Source organism: Rhinoderma darwinii, unplaced genomic scaffold, assembly GCF_050947455.1.
Source record: "Rhinoderma darwinii isolate aRhiDar2 unplaced genomic scaffold, aRhiDar2.hap1 Scaffold_739, whole genome shotgun sequence".
NCBI lineage: Eukaryota > Metazoa > Chordata > Amphibia > Anura > Rhinodermatidae > Rhinoderma > Rhinoderma darwinii.
Genome location: NW_027464301.1, coordinates 191,470 through 215,354, shown reverse-complemented (window position 1 = coordinate 215,354; position 23,885 = coordinate 191,470). Strand labels below are relative to the sequence as shown.

Genomic DNA, 23,885 nt, shown 5'->3' with positions numbered 1-23,885 from the left:
AGAAGGGCTATATCAGTATTATCTTTTTTCAATTGTTGGGCAATCTGGTATCGTTTACGTGGAGCATTCAGACCTCGAACATTATACGATGTTATCTTAATATCAGACATGGTGAAAGATAGTATACATCAGCATATATGTCATCACAGTATTCAGAACACCAGTAGGAGGGGGGGGGGGTTGTAATACAGGGAAGAGTGAGATTAAAGTAAAGGTATGTACTGCCCCAATGTATAGAGCATGTACCTGGGGAGGGGGGGGAGTTAACTGTTAACAACAGTTGTGTAGTTGGCATAACCCGCATGCCAGCCAAAACCCAAATAAGAACAGTGCAGAACAATAAGAAGCGATAGGATAGAATCGCCCACAATAGCAACAATAAAGTCACATCAAAGTATACTCTATTTCTTGATCTTCTCCAGCTACAGTGACTAGCTCCTACTCACGAATCCAATTCGAAAAGAGAGGTGACGTCCGTCAATCCGAATGCTGGAGCCGTGTGGAGAACAGTCCCCGCAATATTGGCAGTACCTTTCAATTTTCCATCGCTCCAGATCTTAGCGCCGGCTTTTTATTCTTAGGCGATTTCAGTTTCCCCACCACTTTCCACGGCATAAGTTCCAGCAATGGAGGTAATTTCAGCTCCGGAGGTACCATCATCCACGGCGAGATTTCCATAGGCGGTATACCCAGGGTTTCCCATGCATGGGTCAGGTCCTCGTGTTTCCTGATGGTGATTTGGCGGCCATCTTTTTGTATCGCCAGGCCAAACGGATATAGCCAGCGAAAAGGCGTCTTGGAGGCACGTAGCGCATCAAGGAGAGGTCGGAAAACTTTCCGTTTTTGTAGTGTGGAGGATGCTATATCTTGATAGAGGTATATTGTTGTTCCTTCAAATTCAATAGTACCTTTCATCCTTGCAGCCTTTAGAATCTCCGCTGTATCAGTGTAGCTCAGCAGACCACATATAATGTCGCGGGGGGGATCATTAGAGCGAGGTTTTGGGCGGAGTGCTCTATGGACACGTTCTATCCGAACTGTATCATGGCTGTTTACTCCTAGAACTGAAGAGAATATGTCATGAGCAAGTTTGCCCAAAGTCTCATGTGCGTATGACTCAGGTACTCCCCGCAGCCTGATATTCTTCCTCCGACTCCTATTTTCTTGGTCTTCTGTCCGCATAAACATCTCATTCAATTGATCTTGTTGTGAATGTAGAATGTCCCGCACTTTGTCATGATAAACTCTCATGTCTGTCTGTGCCGCTTCAAGCGTCTCCACCCGTGATCCTATCTGACGTAAATCAGTGCTTATCTCTGACAGTTCTTTAGTAAGAGGAGTCAAGGCTTTGTATAAGATCCTCTTCATAAACCCCCGTGACACTGGTGCTAAATCATTAGTGTCTCCCGACTCAGATTGCTCACCTCCACTCTCCTCATCTGAATCGTCATCTCGGCACTGTGGAGCAGCATGCACGGTGGCCATCTTAGATTTCCGGGCCGGAGATTCTTCATGCCTTTTATGGAGAAATTTCTCCATGTCTGCTTGTGCTTTCCCCGGTTTGGGTGTGCCAGTGTGATCTTTAAGTTTCTCCTTTGCCGGTTTAACCATTTTCCAACGATGTGGGTCGATATAGCTCGGGTTTTGGCTGGTATCAGTGAGGAGCTCTGGTCTCAAGCTGCCATCACACTGCACGGCTACGCTCCGCCCCCCCGTTGTTTTTTTTTTAGTTAAACAATTAGTGTATAGGTGATTAAACATTGTTCTAATTTTTTTAATTTTTTTCACGAGTCAGGAAATATTATAAATTAGATTCTAATTTATAATATTTCCCAGTGCTGGTCACTAGATGGAGCAATTCTCAAAATTGCAGCATTGCATGTGGTAAAGCAACCACATTGCTTTATGCTGCAAAATTTGAGAAAAACTCACTCGCTCTAGTGAGCTCTCAGAATCCCCCCTCCTTTATCCTGGCTAGTGCCGGGAGAAACGAGGGGATTGAACGGTCAAACCTCCTACACTGTGTGTCGCCATTTTTTGAGCTAACACACAGTGTAGTAGGTTTACATACACTAGTAAACACACAGTAAAACACTTACATACACAGCATTATACTGTGTGGGGCAGCTATAGGATGCATTATAATGTATGGGGGCATTGTACTGTATAGGACAGCTAAGGGGGGCATTATACTGTGTGGGGCATTATACTGTATAGGACAGCTAAGGGGGGCATTATACTGTATGGGGGCATTAAACTGTATGGGACAGCTAAGGGGGGCATTATACTGTATGTGGCAGCTATGGGGGCTTTATACTGTATGTGGCAGCAATGGGGGGCATGATACTGTATGGGACAGCTATGGGGCATTATACTATATTGGACATTATAGTGCATGGGGCAGCTATGGGTGTCATTATACTGTATGGGGGCATTATACTGTCTGTGGCGGCATAATGGGGCATTATACTGTATGGGGCATTATATTGTATGGAGTGCATTATACTCTATGGGGGCATTATATTGTATGGGGCAGCTATGGGTCGCAATATACTGTGGGGGCAGCCATGGGGGGTATGATACTGTGGAGGCAGCTATGGGGGGCATTATACTGTGTGGTGGCATCTATGGGGCATTACAATCTGTGGGCAGCTATGGGGGCATTATGCTGTGTGTGGGCAGTTATGGGGGCATTATACCGTGTAGAGGCAGCTATGGGGCATTATACTGTAGGGTCAGCTATGGGAAGCATTATACTGTGGAGGCATTCATGGGGTCTGTCGTGCAAGGCGGCTGGGTAAGGTGTGCATGCAGTAATTTAATAATACCACCATATAGTAACTGAATAATACCACAATACACTGACTGACTAATACCTCCATACAGTGACTATATAACACTACCATGCAGTAACTGAATAATACCACCATACACTGACTGAATAATACCTCCATACAGTGACTAAATAATACCACCATACAGTGACTAAATAATACCACCATACAGTGACTGAATAATACCACCATACAGTAACTGAATAATACCACCATACACTGACTGAATAATACCTCCATACAGTGACTATAAAATACTGCCATGCAGTAACTGAATAATACTACCATTCACTGACTGAATAATACCTCCATACAGTGACTAAATAATACCACCATACAGTGACTAAATAATACCACCATACAGTGACTGAATAATACCACCATACAGTAACTGAATAATACCACCATACGCTGACTGAATAATAGCTGCAGACACTGACAGAATAATACCATAATACACTAAGGCCTCATTCACACGACAGGGTCCGAGTGTCGGCCGGGAAAATCGGCCGTTTTTGGCCGATTTTCCCGGCCGGTTTGCATCCGGTTTGCATCCGTTCCGGGCCGAGTTGCCGTTTTTACCGGCCGATTTGGACCCGATTTGCATCCGTTTTTTTCCCTGTCCGTTTTAAAATCGGATGAATTTCATTTCAATTTTTTGCCACACACAGCCCTTTGTAGATAATGCCACAGCCCCCCTGGTAGGTAATGCCACCCAGCCCCCTGTAGGTAATGACACACAGCCCCCTGTTGGTGATGCCACACAGCCCCCTGTAGGTCATGCCACACAGCCCCCTGTAGGTGATGCCACACAGCCCCCTGTAGGTGATGCCACCAAGTCCCCTGTAGGTGATGCCACCAAGTCCCCTGTAGGTGATGCCACCAAGTCCCCTGTAGGTGATGCCACCCAGCCCCCTGTAGGCGATGCCACACAGCCCCTTGCAGGCGATGCCACCCTGCCCCCTGTAGGCGATGCCACCCTGCCCCCTGTAGGTGATGCCACCCAGCCCCCTGCAGGCGATGCCACCCTGCCTCCTGTAGGCGATGCCACCCTGCCCCCTGTAGGCGATGCCACCCAGCCCCCTGTAGGTGATGCCACCCAGCCTCCTGTAGGTGATGTCACCCAGCCCACTGTAGGTGATGCCACCCAGCCCCCTGTAGGTGGTGCCACCAAGCCCCCTGTAGGTGGTGCCACCAAGCCCCCTGTAGGTGATGCCACCAAGTCCCCTGTAGGTGATGCCACACAGCCCCCTGTAGGTTGCACCCATCCCCCCCTTCCAGGAGAAGTCACTGACTTCAAAGTCCATATATGGACAGTGGAGTCACTGACTTCTCCTGGAGAGGAATTCCCTGCCACAGGTCGGGAATTCCGCTTCAGAAGTGAGTGACGTCACTGTCCATATATGGACAGTGTAGTCACTCACTTCTCCTGTAGCGGAATCCCCGGCCATAGAGTCGGGGATTCCGCTGCAGAAGTGAGTGACATCGCTGTGTCCATATATGGACAGTGTAGTCACTCACTTCTCCTGTAGCGGAATCCCCGGCCATAGAGTCGGGGATTCAGCTGCAGAAGTGAGTGACATCGCTGTGTCCATATATGGACAGTGTAGTCACTTACTTCTTCTGTAGAGGCATCCCCGGCCATAGAGTCGGGGGATTCCGCTGCAGAAGTGAGTGACTTCGCTGTGTCCATATATGGACAGTGTAGTCACGCACTTCTCCTGTAGCGGAATCCCCAATACCCGGTCGGGGATTGGGGATTTCGACTCCTACAGGGAGCAAAAAAAGGCCCGGTCATCACTCAGGACATATTCCGGTGATGGCCGTGTATTACCCGGCCCCATAGACTTCTATGGGAGCCGGGCGGCCGGGTACCCAGCCGAAAATAGGGCATTTCCCATTTTTTGACGGCCGGTTCTCCCGGCCATCAAAAAATTGGTCGTGTGAATAGCCCCATTAGGGGTCTATTGTTCCTAATGCAGCCGGGTGCCGGCCGATTTATTAACGGCCGGCACCCGGCCGGGAAAACCTGTCGTGTGAATTCTGCCTAACTCAATAATACCTCCATACAGTGACTGAATAATACCACCATAGAGTGACTGAATAACACCACCATTCAGTGACTGAATAATACCACCATACAGTGACTGAATAATACCACCATACAGTGACTAAATAATACCTCCATACAGTGACTAAATAATACCTCCATACAGTGACTGAATAATACCACCATACACTGACTGAATAATACCACCATACAGTGACTGAATAATAGCTCCAAACAGTAACTGAATAATAACTCCATACAGTAACTGAATAATACCACCATACAGTGACTGTATAGTAGCTCCATACAGTCAATGAATAATACCTCCATACAGTCAATGAATAAAACCTCCATACAGTATTTGAATAATACCTCCATACAGTGACTGAATACCACCATACAGTGACTAAATAATACCACCGTACAGTGACTAAATAATACCACCATACAGTTACTGAATAATACCACCATACAGTGACTGAATAATACCACCATACAGTGACTGAATAATTACACCGTACAGTGACTAAATAATACCACCATAGAGTGACTTAATAATACCACCATGTAGTGACTGAATAATTCCACCATGTAGTGACTGAATAATACCACCATGCTGGATCTATTGCACTAAGAATACCAGTGGTGCCCTGCAGACGCCATTGACTTTTAATGGGTCAGCTGGGCTCCGCAAAAGTGTACCTCATTTTGACAGGAAAAATATAATCCTTTTTGTTCTACAGACTTACGGTATTTCCTCATGGGTAATCCAAAAAGGATCATCTTCATATCCTGATGGCCTGGAAGAGAAAATACAAATCCAGTTAGAATAACAAAACTGAAACCTACCAAAAAAATCATCTATCATATTTGGCAAGGATGTGGTGTCCGAGGCACAGTTAGCTCTGCCCACAGCCCGACCTGCAAGAAGCCTGTGAGGAAGGAGATGTGAGTGCTCAGTCTGTCTGTTGTTTGTGCCTCCATTTGTCTGTGAGTCTGAGTGTTTGTGTGTGTATAAATTCCAGTATGTGGGTATGTGTGTGTGTGTGTGTGTGTGTGTGTGTGTGTGTCTAAGTGCCTATATATGTATCTGTATAGTGGCGTAGCTATAGAGATCGCATCGGTCGCAGCTGCGACCGGGCCCCCAAGCCTGTGGAGCCCGCAGGGCCCCGTTGCCACCCAGTGCTGACCGCTCTTCCAACTGTATTTGCGTCCTCAGGACGCAAATACAGTTCAGTGCAATGCTGGAGTCCTGCTCCAGTATTCACTGTGCCGCGAGCGGCTCGGCGCAGGCAGGCGCGATGTAGTGAGTCACTCACAGCACAGACCGGAGGAGAAGGATTCTCCACCCATCGTGGGAATGGGGATAGGTAAGTAATTATGTTATTATTTTTCTATTAGGTATGTACATATGGGGGCATTATACTGGGTATGGGAGGGGGGCTCATATGGTAGCTGCTGAGGGGGCATCATACTATATGGGGGGCATTATACTGTATGGAACAGCTATGGGGGGCATTATAATCTATGGAGCAGCTATATGGGGCATTATACTGTATGGGGGCATTATACTGTATAGGACAGCTGAGGGGGCATTATACTGTATGGGGGGCATTATACTGTATGGGACTTCTAAGGGGGTATTATAATGTATGGGGGGCATTATACTGTATAGGACAGCTAAAGGTGGCATTTTACAGTATGTGGGCATTATTTTGTATGTGGCAGCTATAGAGGGCATTATACTGTATGGGGAGCATTATACTGTGTGGGGCAGCTATAGGATGCATTATACTGTATGGGGGCATTGTACTGTATAAGACAGCTAAGGGGGGCATTATACTGTGTGGGGCATTATACTGTATAGGACAGATAAGGGGGGCATTATACTGTATGTGGCAGCTATGGAGGGCATTCTACTGTATGGGGAGCATTATACTGTATGGGGCAGCTATAGGGGGCATTATACTGTATGGGGGCATTATACTGTATGTGGCAGTAATGGAGGGCATAATACTGTATGGGGGCATTATACTGTATAGGACAGCTAAGGGGGGAATTATACTGTATGGGGCATTATATTGTATGGGACTGCTGTGGGGGGCATTATACTGTACTGTGCAGATATAGGGGGCATTATACTGTATAGGGCATTATACTGTATGTGGCAGCTATGTAGGTCACTATAGTGTATGGGGGAATTATACTGAATGGGGCAGCTATAGGGGCAATATACTGTACGAAGCAGCTATAGGGGGCATTATACTGTATGGGGGCATTATACTGTATGTGGCAGCAATGGAGGGCATTATACTGTATAGGACAGCTAAGGGGCATTTTACTATATGGAGGGCATTATACTGTATGGGATAGCTATTGGGGGCTTTATACTGTATGGGGCAGCTATAAGGGGGCTTAAAATACTGTATGGGGGCAATATACTGTATGTGGCAGCTATGGTGGGCATTATACTGTATGGGGGCACTATACTGTATGGGGGCATTATACTGTATGTGACAGCTATGGGGGCTTTATACTGTATGTGGCAGCAATGGGGGGCATGATACTGTATGGGACAGATATGGGGCATTATACTATATTGGACATTATAGTGCATGGGGCAGCTATGGGTGTCATTATACTGTATGGGGGCATTATACTGTATGTGGCGGCAATAGGGGGCATTATACTGTATGGGGCATTATATTGTATGGAGTGCATTATACTCTATGGGGGCATTATATTGTATGGGGCAGCTATGGGTCGCAATATACTGTGGGGGCAGCCATGGGGGGTATGATACTGTGGAGGTAGCTATGGGGGGCATTATACTGAGTGGTGGCATCTATGGGGCATTACACTGTGTGGGCGGCTATGGGGGCATTATGCTGTGTGTGGGCAGTTATGGGGGCATTATACCGTGTAGGGGCAGCTATGGGGCATTATACTGTGGGGTCAGCTATGGGAGGCATTATACTGTGGAGGCATTCATGGGGTCTGTCGTGCAAGGCGGCTGGGTAAGGTGTGCATGCAGTAATTAAATAATACCACCATATAGTAACTGAATAATACCACCATACACTGACTGAATAATACCTCCATACAGTGACTATATAATACTACCATGCAGTAACTGAATAATACCACCATACACTAACTGAATAATACCTCCATACAGTGACTAAATAATACCACCATACAGTGACTAAATAATACCACCATACAGTGACTGAATAATACCACCATACAGTAACTGAATAATACCACCATACACTGACTGAATAATACCTCCATACAGTGACTATATAATACTACCATGCAGTAACTGAATAATACCACCATTCACTGACTGAATAATACCTCCATACAGTGACTAAATAATACCACCATACAGTGACTAAATAATACCACCATACAGTGACTGAATAATACCACCATACAGTAACTGAATAATACCACCCTACACTGACTGAATAATACCTCCATACAGTGACTATATAATACTACCATGCAGTAACTGAATAATACCACCATTCACTGACTGAATAATACCTCCATACAGTGACTAAATAATACCACCATACAGTGACTGAATAATACCACCATACAGTAACTGAATAATACCACCATACACTGACTGAATAATAGCTGCAGACACTGACAGAATAATACCACCATACACTAAGGCCTCATTCACACGACAGGGTCCGAGTGTCGGCCGGGAAAATCGTCCGTTTTTGGCCGATTTTCCCGGCCGGTTTGCATCCGGTTTGCATCCGTTCCGGGCCGAGTTGCCGTTTTTACCGGCCGATATGGACCCGATTTGCATCCGTTTTTTTCCCTGTCCGTTTTAAAATCGGATGAATTTTATTTACATTTTTTGCCACACACAGCCCTTTGTAGATAATGCCACAGCCCCCCTGATAGATAAATGCCACCCAGCCCCCTGTAGGTAATGCCACACAGCCCCCTGTAGGTAATGCCACACAGCCCCCTGTAGGTAATGCCACAGAGCCCCCGGTTGGTGATGCCACACAGCCCCCTGTTGGTGATGCCACACAGCCCTCTGTAGGTGATGCCACACAGCCCCCTGTAGGTGATGCCACACAGCCCCCTGTAGGTAATGCCACCAAGTCCCCTGTAGGTGATGCCACCAAGTCCCCTGTAGGTGATGCCACCAAGTCCCCTGTAGGTGATGCCACCAAGTCCCCTGTAGGTGATGCCACCAAGTCCCCTGTAGGTGATGCCACCCAGCCCCCTGTAGGTGATGCCACCCAGCCCCCTGTAGGCGATGCCACACAGCCACCTGTAGGCGATGCCACACAGTCACCTGTAGGCGATGCCACCCTGCCCTCTGCAGGCGATGCCACACAGCCCCCTGCAGGCGATGCCACACAGCCCCTTGCAGGCGATGCCACCCTGCCCCCTGTAGGTGATGCCACCCTGCCCCCTGTAGGTGATGCCACACAGCCCACTTTAGGCGATGCCACCCAGCCCCCTGCAGGCGATGCCACCCTGCCTCCTGTAGGCGATGCCACCCTGCCCCCTGTAGGCGATGACACCCAGCCCCCTGTAGGCGATGCCACCCAGCCCCCTGTAGGGGATGCCACCCAGCCCCCTGTAGGTGATGCCACCCAGCCCCCTGTAGGTGGTGCCACCAGGCCCCCTGTAGGGGGTGCCACCAAGCCCCCTGTAGGTGATGCCACCAAGTCCCATGTAGGTGATGCCACACAGCCCCCTGTAGGTTGCACCCATCCCCCCCTTCCAGGAGAAGTCACTGACTTCAATGTCCATATATGGACAGTGGAGTCACTGACTTCTCCTGGAGAGGAATTCCCTGCCACAGGTCGGGAATTTTGCTTCAGAAGTGAGTGACGTCACTGTCCATATATGGACAGTGTAGTCACTCACTTCTCCTGTAGCGGAATCCCCGGCCATAGAGTCGGGGATTCCGCTGCAGAAGTGAGTGACATCGCTGTGTCCATATATGGACAGTGTAGTCACTCACTTCTCCTGTAGCGGAATCCCTGGCCATAGAGTCGGGGATTCCGCTGCAGAAGTGAGTGACATCGCTGTGTCCATATATGGACAGTGTAGTCACTCACTTCTCCTGTAGCGGAATCCCCGGCCATAAAGTCGGGGATTCAGCTGCAGAAGTGAGTGACATCGCTGTGTCCATATATGGACAGTGTAGTTACTTACTTCTCCTGTAGCGGCATCCCCGGCCATAGAGTCGGGGATTCCGTTGCAGAATTGAGTGACATCGCTGTGTCCATATATGGACAGTGTAGTCACTTACTTCTCCTGTAGCGGCATCCCCGACCATAGAGTCGGGGGATTCCGCTGCAGAAGTGAGTGACTTCGCTGTGTCCATATATGGACAGTGTAGTCACGCACTTCTCCTGTAGCGGAATCCCCAATCCCCGGTCGGGGATTGGGGATTTCGACTCCTACAGGGTGCAAAAAAAGACCCTCCTCCTCCTCCTCACATGCACACTGCACTGTGAGGAGGAGGAGAGAGAGTGCGCGAGCGACGGTAGACCCGGCCATCACTCAGGACATATTCCGGTGATGGCCGTGTATTACCCGGCCCCATAGACTTCTATGGGAGCCGGGCGGCCGGGTACCCGGCCGAAAATAGGGCATGCCCCATCTTTTGACGGCCGGTTTTGCCGGCCGTCAAAAAATTGGTCGTGTAAATAGCCCCATTAGGGTTCTATTGTTCCTAATGCAGCCGGGTGCCGGCCGATTTATGAACGGCCGGCACCCGGCCGGGAAACCCTGTCGTGTGAATTCCGCCTAACTAAATAATACCTCCATACAGTGACTGAATAATACCACCATAGAGTGACTGAATAATACCACCATTCAGTGACTGAATAATACCACCATACAGTGACTGAATAATACCACCATACAGTGACTAAATAATACCTCCTCCATACAGTGACTAAATAATACCTCCATACAGTGACTGAATAATACCACCATACACTGACTGAATAATACCACCATACAGTGACTGAATAATAGCTCCAAACAGTAAATGAATAATAACTCCATACAGTAACTGAATAATACCACCATACAGTGACTGTATAGTAGCTCCATACAGTCAATGAATAATACCTCCATACAGCCAATGAATAATACCTCCATACAGTATTTGAATAATACCTCCATACAGTGACTGAATACCACCATTCACTGACTGAATAATACCACCATACAGTGACTAAATAATACCACCATACAGTGACTGAATAATACCACCATACAGTGACTGAATAATACCACCATACAGTGACTGAATAATACCACCATACAGTGACTGAATAATACCACCATACAGTGACTGAATAATACCACCGTACAGTGACTAAATAATACCACCATAGAGTGACTTAATAATACCACCATGCAGTGACTGAATAATACCACCATGTAGTGACTGAATAATACCACCATGCTGGATCTATTGCACTAAGAATACCAGTGGTGCCCTGCAGACGCCATTGACTTTTAATGGGTCAGGTGGGCTCCGCCGAAGTGTCCGTCATTTTGACAGGAAAAATATAATCCTTTTTGTTGTACAGACTTACATTTCCTCAATGGTAATCCAAAAAGGATAATCTCCAAATTCTGATGGCCTGGAAGAGAAAATACAAATCCAGTTAGAATAACAAAACTGAAACCTACCAAAAAAATCATCTATCATATTTGGCAAGGATGTGGTGTCCGAGGCACAGTTAGCTCTGCCCACAGCCCGACCTGCAAGAAGCCTGTGAGGAAAGAGATGTGAGTGCTCAGTCTGTCTGTTGTTTGTGCCTCCATTTGTCTGTGAGTCTGAGTGTTTGTGTGTGTATAAATTCCAGTATGTGGGTATGTGTGTGTGTGTGTGTGTGTGTGTGTGTGTGTGTCTAAGTGCCTATATGTGTATCTGTATAGTGGCGTAGCTATAGAGATGGCATCGGGCGCAGCTGCGACCGGGCCTCCAAGCCTGTGGAGCCCGCAGGGCCCCGTTGCCACCCAGTGCTGACCGCTCTTCCAACTGTATTTGCGTCCTCAGGACGCAAATACAGTTCAGTGCAATGCTGGAGTCCTGCTCCAGTATTCACTGTGCCGCGAGCGGCTCGGCGCAGGCAGGCGCGATGTAGTGAGTCACTCACAGCACAGACCGGAGGAGAAGGATTCTCCACCCATCGTGGGAATGGGGATAGGTAAGTTATTATGTTTTTTTCTATTAGGTATGTACATATGGGGGCATTATACTTGGTATGGGAGGGGGGCTCATATGGTAGCTGCTGAGGGGGCATCATACTATATGGGGGGCATTATACTGTATGGAACAGCTATGGGGGGCATTATACTGTATGGAACAGCTATGGGGGGCATTATAATCTATGGGGCAGCTATATGGGGCATTATACTGTATAGGACAGCTGAGGGGGCATTATACTGTATGGGGGGCATTATACTGTATGGGACTTCTAAGGGGGAATTATAATGTATGGGGGGCATTATACTGTATAGGACAGCTAAAGGTGGCATTTTACTGTATGTGGGCATTATTTTGTATGTGGCAGCTATAGAGGGCATTATACTGTATGGGGAGCATTATACTGTGTGGGGCAGCTATAGGATGCATTATACTGTATGGGGGCATTGTACTGTATAGGACAGCTAAGGGGGGCATTATACTGTGTGGGGCATTATACTATATAGGACAGCTAAGGGGGGCATTATACTGTATGGGGGCATTATACTGTATAGGACAGCTAAGGGGGCATTATACTGTATGTGGCAGCTATGGAGGGCATTCTACTGTATGGGGAGCATTATACTAAATGGGGCAGCTATAGGGGGCATTATACTGTATGGGGGCATTATACTGTATGTGGCAGTAATGTAGGGCCTAATACTGTATGGGGGCATTATACTGTATAGGACAGCTAAGGGGGGAATTATACTGTATGGGGCATTATATTGTATGGGACAGCTATGGGGGGCATTATACTGTACTGTGCAGATATAGGGGGCATTATACTGTATAGGGCATTATACTGTATGTGGCAGCTATGTAGGGCACTATAGTGTATGGGGGAATTATACTGAATGGGGCAGCTATAGGGGGCATTATACCGTATGGGGGCAATATACTGTACGGAGCAGCTATAGGGGGAATTATACTGTATGGGGGCATTATACTGTATGTGGCAGCAATGGAGGGCATTATACTGTATGGGGGCATTATACTGTATAGAACAGCTAAGGGGGCATTTTACTATATGGAGGGCATTATACTGTATGGGATAGCTATTGGGGGCATTATACTGTATGGGGCAGCTATAAGGGGGCTTAAAATACTGTATGGGGGCAATATACTGTATGTGGCAGCTATGGTGGGCATTATACTGTATGGGGGCACTATACTGTATGGGGGCATTATACTGTATGGGACAGCTATGGGGGCTTTATACTGTATGTGGCAGCAATGGGGGGCATGATACTGTATGGGACAGCTATGGGGCATTATACTATATTGGACATTATAGTGCATGGGGCAGCTATGGGTGTCATTATACTGTATGGGGGCATTATACTGTATGTGGCGGCAATAGGGGGCTTTATACTGTATGGGGCATTATATTGTATGGAGTGCATTATACTCTATGGGGGGCATTATATTGTATGGGGCAGCTATGGGTCGCAATATACTGTGGGGGCAGCCATGGGGGGGGCATGATACTGTGGAGGCAGCTATGGGGAGCATTATACTGTGTGGTGGCATCTATGGGGCATTACACTGTGTGGGCAGCTATGGGGGCATTATGCTGTGTGTGGGCAGTTATGGGGGCATTATACCGTGTGGGGACAGCTATGGGGCATTATACTGTGGGGTCAGCTATGGGAGGGATTATACTGTGGAGGCATTCATGGGGTCTGTCGTGCAAGGCGGCTGGGTAAGGTGTGCGCAGGGGTCTGGTGCTGTTAGGAAGGAGTAGGGGGTCCAAGCTGAATTTTTGCTCCAGGGCCCTTTAGCTACGCCCCTGTATCTGTAAGTGTATATATTTCTGTGTGTGCATCTACTACATTATCTGTGTTCAGAGTTATGACTGTGTGTTATCTGTGGTGTTACATAGGACTGCAGGTGATATCTACTACATTATCTGTACTCAGAGAGTTATCACTGTGTGTTATCTGTGGTGTTACATAGGACTGCAGGTGACATCTACTACATTATCTGTAATCAGAGAGTTATCACTGTGTGTTATCTGTGGTGTTACATAGGACTGCAGGTGACATCTACTACATTATCTGTACTAAGAGTTATCACAGTGTGTTATCTGTGGTGTTACATAGGACTGCATGTAACATCTACATTATCTGTACTCAGTTATCACTGGGTGTAGAGCTGGTTGATTTTTCCCAAAAAATAAAATCTAGATTTTTGTCAATCATTTTTGATTTGATTCAAGATTTTCTTATTTTTAGGAGTAATTAAGGAATTACTGTGCATGCAATTCCCATATCTCAAAAAAAATACCAGGACACAATTCTTTACATTAGAGTTATCCAATAATATATATTGATTATCAGGATTGTCCCTCAGCTGCTACGTGTGATCATGCTCACTTATAAAAGGCACAATGCTGATAACCATCATATATATATATATTTGGCTCAGAGAATAAGAAGAGCAACTATGAGTGCAGAGGAACGCCAGGAACAACGAGAAACCACTTCCCAAAACAAGGCGTTAAGAAGGCAAAACCCTGAAGTAAGACGACCCTGTAATGAAGAACGTCGTTCTCAAAGAGCACAATTATAAATACTTATCATTCCTTTTACTAGCAAACCCGTGTAACGAGCTTTCTATACTAGTATAATATGTCTCTCCTAGATAAACACACTTAAATAGTGGAATCTATATATATATATATTCCCATAGATGATACCGTATTATCGTCCTTTATGTAGACATATTAGCACTCACCCCGGGATTACTCATATATCATCTACATGGAAGATTCCTATATCCAACACTAGAGAAATAGGCTCATTATTCAATAAGATAATTACCAGAAATACACCTCCGTCTCCTCAACTTTCTTCCTCCAACTGTTTAAGAAATAAAAAAAAATACCAATATTACACATAATTGTTCTTGAAAGGAATATAAAATATACTATTGTTCTCTGTTATAATATACGAAACAGTCGATACAAGGAGGAGGAGTTTCTCATAGCAACCAATCAGATTGCAGCTTTTATATATGGTATATTTTCCCTGGGCTTTGATTGCCTGATGGGAAAACGTGAGTGGTGATGTCAAAAGGGATCCTACATAAAAACAGGGTTGTGTCTAGAACATTTTTTCATAAAGCCTCCACACCCCAGGAGGCAAAAGCATTTTTCATTACTATCAATGCCTACTGCTTTCTGTGACTGAATAATACCCCCATACAGTGAATACCACCATACACTAACTGAATAATACCCCCACATCACCATACAGGTATGTCATTACGGTTTGATTCGTGGAGCCCCAAACTTTAAAACTACCACCAATCGAGGGACATCGGCTCTATCAAGTACAGCCGTCCTTATCAGGAACGTTGCATATGGTTTACTGTTTACTCAGGCACAGGGGCTCGTCCATATGATCTACTGTGCCTGGTACTACAGCTCAAGGCATCTCCTTCCTGTAAGGCATAGCCATACTCATATGTACAGGGCCGTTTCTGTGCAGATTAGACCCCGGTCAGACCCACACAGATCAAACATTCTAAGAATAGGCCATCGAATGTTAAATTCCAGGTAGTGAAGGGGTAACTTCCTTTGTGGTCTAGGGTATTAACCCCTTTGCGCAGCACAACGTAATAGCACGTCGTGGGGCTGAAGGTGATGTATCGAGGGGGCTCACGCGCTGAGCCCACTCCATATGCTGTGGGTATCAGCTGTGTATTACAGTTGACACCCAGTACTAACGGCCAGGAACAGCGATCGCAATGTTCCTGGCCGTGTAAACCGTCAAATGCTGCGGTAAAAAAAAAAGTTTAAAGAGAGGGAGCGGCCCCGTCCGAGACCTCGTCTTCCTCCCACAACGCGATCGTAGGGTGCTGATGGTTGTAATGGCAGCCCAGGGCCCTAATAAAGGCCCCGAGGTCTGCTTTCACTCTGCCTCTGTTAAAGGGAATGTGACGCTAGAAAAAGATGTTGTTTTTTTTTAGTTAAACAATTAGTGTATAGGTGATTAAACATTGTTCTAATTTTTTTAATTTTTTTCACGAGTCAGGAAATATTATACATTTAATTCTAATTTATAATATTTCCCAGTGCTGGTCACTAGATGGAGCAATTCCCAAAATTGCAGCATTGCATGTGGTAAAGCAACCACATTGCTTTATGCTGCAAAATTTGAGAAAACTCACTCGCTCTAGTGAGCTGTCAGAATCCACCCTCCTTTATCCTGGCTAGTGCCGGGAGAAACGAGGGGATTGAACGGTCAAACCTCCTACACTGTGTGTCGCCATTTTTTGAGCTAACACACAGTGTAGTAGGTTTACATACACTAGTAAACACACAGTAAAACACTTACATACACAGCATTATACTGTGTGGGGCAGCTATGAGATGCATTATACTGTATGGGGGCATTGTACTGTATAGGACAGCTAAGGGGGGCATTATACTGTGTGGGGCATTATACTGTATAGGACAGCTAAGGGGGGCATTATACTGTATGGGGGCATTATACTGTATAGGACAGCTAAGGGGGGCATTATACTGTATGTTGGCAGCTATGGGGGCTTTATACTGTATGTGGCAGCAATGGGGGGCATGATACTGTATGGGACAGCTATGGGGCATTATACTATATTGGACATTATAGTGCATGGGGCAGCTATGGGTGTCATTATACTGTATGGTGGCATTATACTGTATGTGGCGGCAATAGGGGGCATTATACTGTATGGGGCATTATATTGTATGGAGTGCATTATACTCTATGGGGGCATTATATTTTATGGGGCAGCTATGGGTCGCAATATACTGTGGGGCAGCCATGGGGGTATAATACTGTGGAGGCAGCTATGGGGGGCATTATACTGAGTGGTGGCATCTATGGGGCATTACACTGTGTGGGCAGCTATGGGGCAATTATGCTGTGTGTGGGCAGTTATGGGGGCATTATACCATGTAGGGGCAGTTATGGGGCATTATACTGTGGGGTCAGCTATGGGAGGCATTATACTGTGGAGGCATTCATGGGGTCTGTCGTGCAAGGCGGCTGGGTAAGGTGTGCATGCAGTAATTGAATAATACCACCATATAGTAACTGAATAATACCACCATACACTGACTGAATAATACCTCCATACAGTGACTATATAATACTACCATGCAGTAACTGAATAATACCACCATACACTGACTGAATAATACCTCCATACAGTGACTAAATAATACCACCATACAGTGACTAAATAATACCACCATACAGTGACTGAATAATACCACCATACAGTAACGGAATAATAACACCATACACTGACTGAATAATAGCTGCAGACACTGACAGAATAATACCACCATACACTAAGGCCTCATTCACACGACAGGGTCCGAGTGTCGGCCGGGAAAATCGGCCGTTTTTGGACGATTTTCCCGGCCGGTTTGCATCCGGTTTGCATCCGTTCCGGGCCGAGTTGCCGTTTTTACCGGCCGATTTGGACCCGATTTGCATCAGTTTTTTTCCCTGTCCGTTTTAAAATCGGATGAATTTAATTTCAATTTTTTGCCACACACAGCCCTTTGTAGATAATGCCACAGCCCCCCTGGTAGGTAATGCCACCCAGCCCCCTGTAGGTAATGCCACACAGCCCCCTGTTGGTGATGCCACACAGCCCCCTGTTGGTGATGCCACACAGCCCTCTGTAGGTCATGCCACACAGCCCCCTGTAGGTGATGCCACACAGCCCCCTGTAGGTAATGCCACCAAGTCCCCTGTAGGTGATGCCACCAAGTCCCCTGTAGGTGATGCCACCAAGTCCCCTGTAGGTGATGCCATCCAGCCCCCTGTAGGTGATGCCACCCAGCCACCTGTAGGCGATACCACACAGCCACCTGTAGGGGATGCCACACAGCCACCTGTAGGGGATGCCACACAGCCCCCTGCAGGCGATGCCACACAGCCCCCTGCAGGCGATGCCACACAGCCCCTTGCAGGCGATGCCACCCTGCCCCCTGTAGGCGATGCCACCCTGTCCCCTGTAGGTGATGCCACCCAGCCCCCTGCAGGCGATGCCACCCTGCCTCCTGTAGGCGATGCCACCCTGCCCCCTGTAGGCGATGCCACCCAGCCCCCTGTAGGCGATGCCACCCAGCCCCCTGTAGGCGATGCCACCCAGCCCCCTGTAGGTGGCGCCACCCAGCCCCCTGTAGGTGATGCCACCAAGCCCCCTGTAGGTGATGCCACCAAGTCCCCTGTAGGTGATGCCACACAGCCCATGTAGGTTGCACCCATCCCCCCCTTCCAGGAGAAGTCACTAACTTCAATGTCCATATATGGACAGTGGAGTCACTGACTTCTCCTGGAGAGGAATTCCCTGCCACAGGTCGGGAATTCCGCTTCAGAAGTGAGTGACGTCACTGTCCATATATGGACAGTGTAGTCACTCACTTCTCCTGTAGCGGAATCCCCGGCCATAGAGTCGGGGATTCCGCTGCAGAAGTGAGTGACATCGCTGTGTCCATATATGGACAGTGTAGTCACTCACTTCTCCTGTAGCGGAATCCCCGGCCATAGAGTCGGGGATTCAGCTGCAGAAGTGAGTGACATTGTTGTGTCCATATATGGACAGTGTAGTCACTCACTTCTCCTGTAGTGGAATCCCCGGCCATAGAGTCGGGGATTCAGCTGCAGAAGTGAGTGACATCGCTGTGTCCATATATGGACAGTGTAGTCACTTACTTCTCCTGTAGCGGCATCCCCGGCCATAGAGTCGGGGATTCCGCTGCAGAAGTGAGTGACATCGCTGTGTCCATATATGGACAGTGTAGTCACTTACTTCTCCTGTAGCGGCATCCCCGGCCATAGAGTCGGGGATTCCGCTGCAGAAGTGAGTGACATCGCTGTGTCCATATATGGACAGTGTAGTCACGCACTTCTCCTGTAGCGGAATCCCCAATCCCCGGTCGGGGATTGGGGATTTTGACTCCTACAGGGAGCAAAAAAAGACCCTCCTCCTCCTCACATGCACTCTGCACTGTGAGGAGGAGGAGAGAGAGTGCGCGAGCGACGGTAGACTCGGCCATCACTCAGGACATATTCCGGTGATGGCCGTGTATTACCTGGCCCCATAGACTTTTATGGGAGCCGGGCGGCCGGGTACCCGGCCGAAAATAGGGAATGTCCCATTTTTTGACGGCCGGTTTTCCCGGCCGTCAAAAAATTGGTCGTGTAAATAGCCCCATTAGGGTTCTATTGTTCCTAATGCAGCCGGGTGCCGGCCGATTTATGAACGGCCGGCACCCGGCCAGGAAACCCTGTCGTGTGAATTCCGCCTAACTGAATAATACGTCCATACAGTGACTGAATAATACCTCCATAGAGTGACTGAATAATACCACCATTCAGTGACTGAATAATACCACCATACAGTGACTGAATAATACCACCATACAGTGACTAAATAATACCTCCATACAGTGACTAAATAATACCTCCATACAGTGACTGAATAATACCACCATACACTGACTGAATAATACCACCATACAGTGACTGAATAATAGCTCCAAACAGTAAATGAATAATAACTCCATACAGTAACTGAATAATACCACCATACAGTGACTGTATAGTAGCTCCATACAGTCAGTGAATAATACCTCCATACAGCCAATGAATAATACCTCCATACAGTATTTGAATAATACCTCCATACAGTGACTGAATACCACCATTCACTGACTGAATAATACCACCATACAGTGACTAAATAATACCACCATACAGTTACTGAATAATACCACCATACAGTGACTGAATAATACCACCATACAGTGACTGAATAATACCACCGTACAGTGACTAAATAATACCACCATAGAGTGACTTAATAATACCACCATGCAGTGACTGAATAATACCACCATGTAGTGACTGAATAATACCACCATGCTGGATCTATTGCACTAAGAATACCAGTGGTGCCCTGCAGACGCCATTGACTTTTAATGGGTCAGCTGGGCTCCGCCGAAGTGTCCGTCATTTTGACAGGAAAAATATAATCCTTTTTGTTCTACAGACTTACGGTATTCCCTCAATGGTAATCCAAAAAGGATAATCTCCAAATTCTGATGGCCTGGAAGAGAAAATACAAATCCAGTTAGAATAACAAAACTGAAACCTACCAAAAAAATCATCTATCATATTTGGCAAGGATGTGGTGTCCGAGGCACAGTTAGCTCTGCCCACAGCCCGACCTGCAAGAAGCCTGTGAGGAAAGAGATGTGAGTGCTCAGTCTGTCTGTTGTTTGTGCCTCCATTTGTCTGTGAGTCTGAGTGTTTGTGTGTGTATAAATTCCAGTATGTGGGTATGTGTGTCTTTGTTTGTGTGAGTGTGTGTGTGTGTGTGTGTCTGAGTGCCTATATATGTATCTGTATAGTGGCGTAGCTATAGATATCGCATCGGTCGCAGCTGCGACCGGGCCCCCAAGCCTGTGGAGCCCGCAGGGCCCCGTTGCCACCCAGTGCTGACCGCTCTTCCAACTGTATTTGCGAACTCAGGACGCAAATACAGTTCAGTGCAATGCTGGAGTCCTGCTCCAGTATTCACTGTGCCGCGAGCGGCTCGGCGCAGGCAGGCGCGATGTAGTGAGTCACTCACAGCACAGACCGGAGGAGAAGGATTCTCCACCCATCGTGGGAATGGGGATAGGTAAGTAATTTTGTTTTTTTTCTATTAGGTATATACATATGGGGGCATTATACTGGGTATGGGAGGGGGGCTCATATTGTAGCTGCTGAGGGGGCATCATACTATATGGGGGGCATTATACTGTATGGAACAGCTATGGGGGCATTATAATCTATGGGGCAGCTATATGGGGCATTATACTGTATGGGGGCATTATACGGTATAGGACAGCTGAGGGGGCATTATACTGTATGGGGGGCATTATACTGTATGGGACTTCTAAGGGGGCATTATAATGTATGGGGGGCATTATACTGTATAGGACAGCTAAAGGTGACATTTTACTGTATGTGGGCATTATTTTGTATGCGGCAGCTATAGAGGGCATTATACTGTATGGGGAGCATTATACTGTGTGGGGCAGCTATAGGATGCATTATACTGTATGGGGGCATTGTACTGTATAGGACAGCTAAGGGGGGCATTATACTGTGTGGGGCATTATACTGTATAGGATAGCTAAGGGGGGCATTATACTGTATGGGGGCATTATACCTTATAGGACAGCTAAGGGGGGCATTATACTGTATGTGGCAGCTATGGAGGGCATTCTACTGTATGGGGAGCATTATACTGTATGGGGCAGCTATAGGGGGCATTATACTGTATGGGGGCATTATACTGTATGTGGCAGTAATTGAGGGCATAATACTGTATGGGGGCATTATACTGTATAGGACAGCTAAGGGGGGAATTATACTGTATGGGGCATTATATTGTATGGGACAGCTATGGGGGCATTATACTGTACTGTGCATATATAGGGGGCATTACACTGTATAGGGCATTATACTGTATGTGGCAGCTATGTAGGGCACTATAGTGTATGGGGGAATTATACTGAATGGGGCAGCTATAGGGGGCATTATACCGTATGAGGGCAATATACTGTACGGATCAGCTATAGGGGGCATTATACTGTATGGGGGCATTATACTGTATGTGGCAGAAATGGAGGGCATTATACTGTATGGGGGCATTATACTGTATAGTACAGCTAAGGAGGCATTTTACTATATGGAGGGCATTATACTGTATTGGATAGCTATTGGGGGCATTATACTGTATGGGGCAGCTATAAGGGGGCTTAAAATACTGTATGGGGGCAATATACTGTATGTGGCAGCTATGGTGGGCATTATACTGTATGGGGGCACTATACTGTATGGGGGCATTATACTGTATGGGACAGCTTTGGGGGCTTTATACTGTATGTGGCAGCAATGGGGGGCATGATACTGTATGGGACAGCTATGGGGCATTATACTATATTGGACATTATAGTGCATGGGGCAGCTATGGGTGTCATTATACTGTATGGGGGCATTATACTGTATGTGGCGGCAATAGGGGGCTTTATACTGTATAGGGCATTATATTGTATGGAGTGCATTATACTCTATGGGGGGGCATTACATTGTATGGGGCAGCTATGGGTCGCAATACTGTATAGGACAGCTAAGGGGGGCATTATACTGTATGTGGCAGCTATGGGGCATTACACTGTGTGGGCAGCTATGGGGGCATTATGCTGTGTGTGGGCAGTTATGGGGGCATTATACCGTGTGGGGACAGCTATGGGGCATTATACTGTGGGGTCAGCTATGGGAGGCATTATACTGTGGAGGCATTCATGGGGTCTGTCGTGCAAGGCGGCTGGGTAAGGTGTGCGCAGGGGTCTGGTGCTGTTAGGAAGGAGTAGGGGGTCCAAGCTGAATTTTTGCTCCAGGGCCCTTTAGCTACGCCCCTGTATCTGTAAGTGTATATATTTCTGTGTGTGCATCTACTACATTATCTGTGTTCAGAGTTATGACTGTGTGTTATCTGTGGTGTTACATAGGACTGCAGGTGATATCTACTACATTATCTGTACTCAGAGAGTTATCACTGTGTGTTATCTGTGGTGTTACATAGGACTGCAGGTGATATCTACTACATTATCTGTAATCAGAGAGTTATCACTGTGTGTTATCTGTGGTGTTACATAGGACTGCAGGTGACATCTACTACATTATCTGTACTAAGAGTTATCACAGTGTGTTATCTGTGGTGTTACATAGGACTGCAGGTGACACTACTACATTATCTGTACTCAGAAAGTTATCACTGTGTTATCTGTGGTGTTACATAGGACTGCATATAACATCTACATTATCTGTATTTTTGTCAATCATTTTTGATTTGATTCAAGATTTTCTTATTTTTAGGAGTAATTAAGGAATTACTGTGCATGCAATTCCCATATCCCCAAAAAAATACCAGGACACAATTCTTTACATTAGAGTTATCCAATAATATATATTGATTATCAGGATTGTCCCTCAGCTGCTACGTGTGATCATGCTCACTTATAAAAGGCACAATGCTGATAATCATCATATATATATATATTTGGCTCAGAGAATAAGAAGAGCAACTATGAGTGCAGAGGAACGCCAGGAACAACGAGAAACCACTTCCCAAAACAAGGCGTTAAGAAGGCAAAACCCTGAAGTAAGACGACCCTGTAATGAAGAACGTCGTTCTCAAAGAGCACAATTATAAATACTTATCATTCCTTTTACTAGCAAACCCGTGTAACGAGCTTTCTATACTAGTATAATATGTCTCTCCTAGATAAACACACTTAAATAATGGAATCTATATATATATATATTCCCATAGATGATACCGTATTATCCTCCTTTATGTAGACATATTAGCACTCACCCCGGGATTACTCATATATCATCTACATGGAAGATTCCTATATCCAACACTAGAGAAATAGGCTCATTATTCAATAAGATAATTACCAGAAATACACCTCCGTCTCCTCAACTTTCTTCCTCCAACTGTTTAAGAAATAAAAAAAAATACCAATATTACACATAATTGTTCTTGAAAGGAATATAAAATATACTATTGTTCTCTGTTATAATATACGAAACAGTCGATACAAGGAGGAGGAGTTTCTCATAGCAACCAATCAGATTGCAGCTTTTATATATGGTATATTTTCCTTGGGCTTTGA

The 23,885-nt window shown here is 46.4% G+C and overlaps 1 protein-coding gene across 1 annotated transcript in view; it reads right to left on the bottom strand.

The window, feature by feature from the left end:
• Positions 1 to 23,885, bottom strand: part of LOC142730027 (uncharacterized) — a 119,894-nt gene that overhangs the window by 28,339 nt on the left and 67,670 nt on the right. The window contains exons 13-17 of the mRNA XM_075849338.1: positions 23,668 to 23,706; positions 20,207 to 20,257; positions 14,968 to 15,006; positions 11,487 to 11,534; positions 5,634 to 5,684 (exon numbers count right to left, since the gene is read on the bottom strand). Coding sequence (XP_075705453.1) covers positions 5,634 to 5,684; positions 11,487 to 11,534; positions 14,968 to 15,006; positions 20,207 to 20,257; positions 23,668 to 23,706 — 228 coding nt within the window. The remainder of the gene's footprint in view (positions 1 to 5,633; positions 5,685 to 11,486; positions 11,535 to 14,967; positions 15,007 to 20,206; positions 20,258 to 23,667; positions 23,707 to 23,885) is intronic.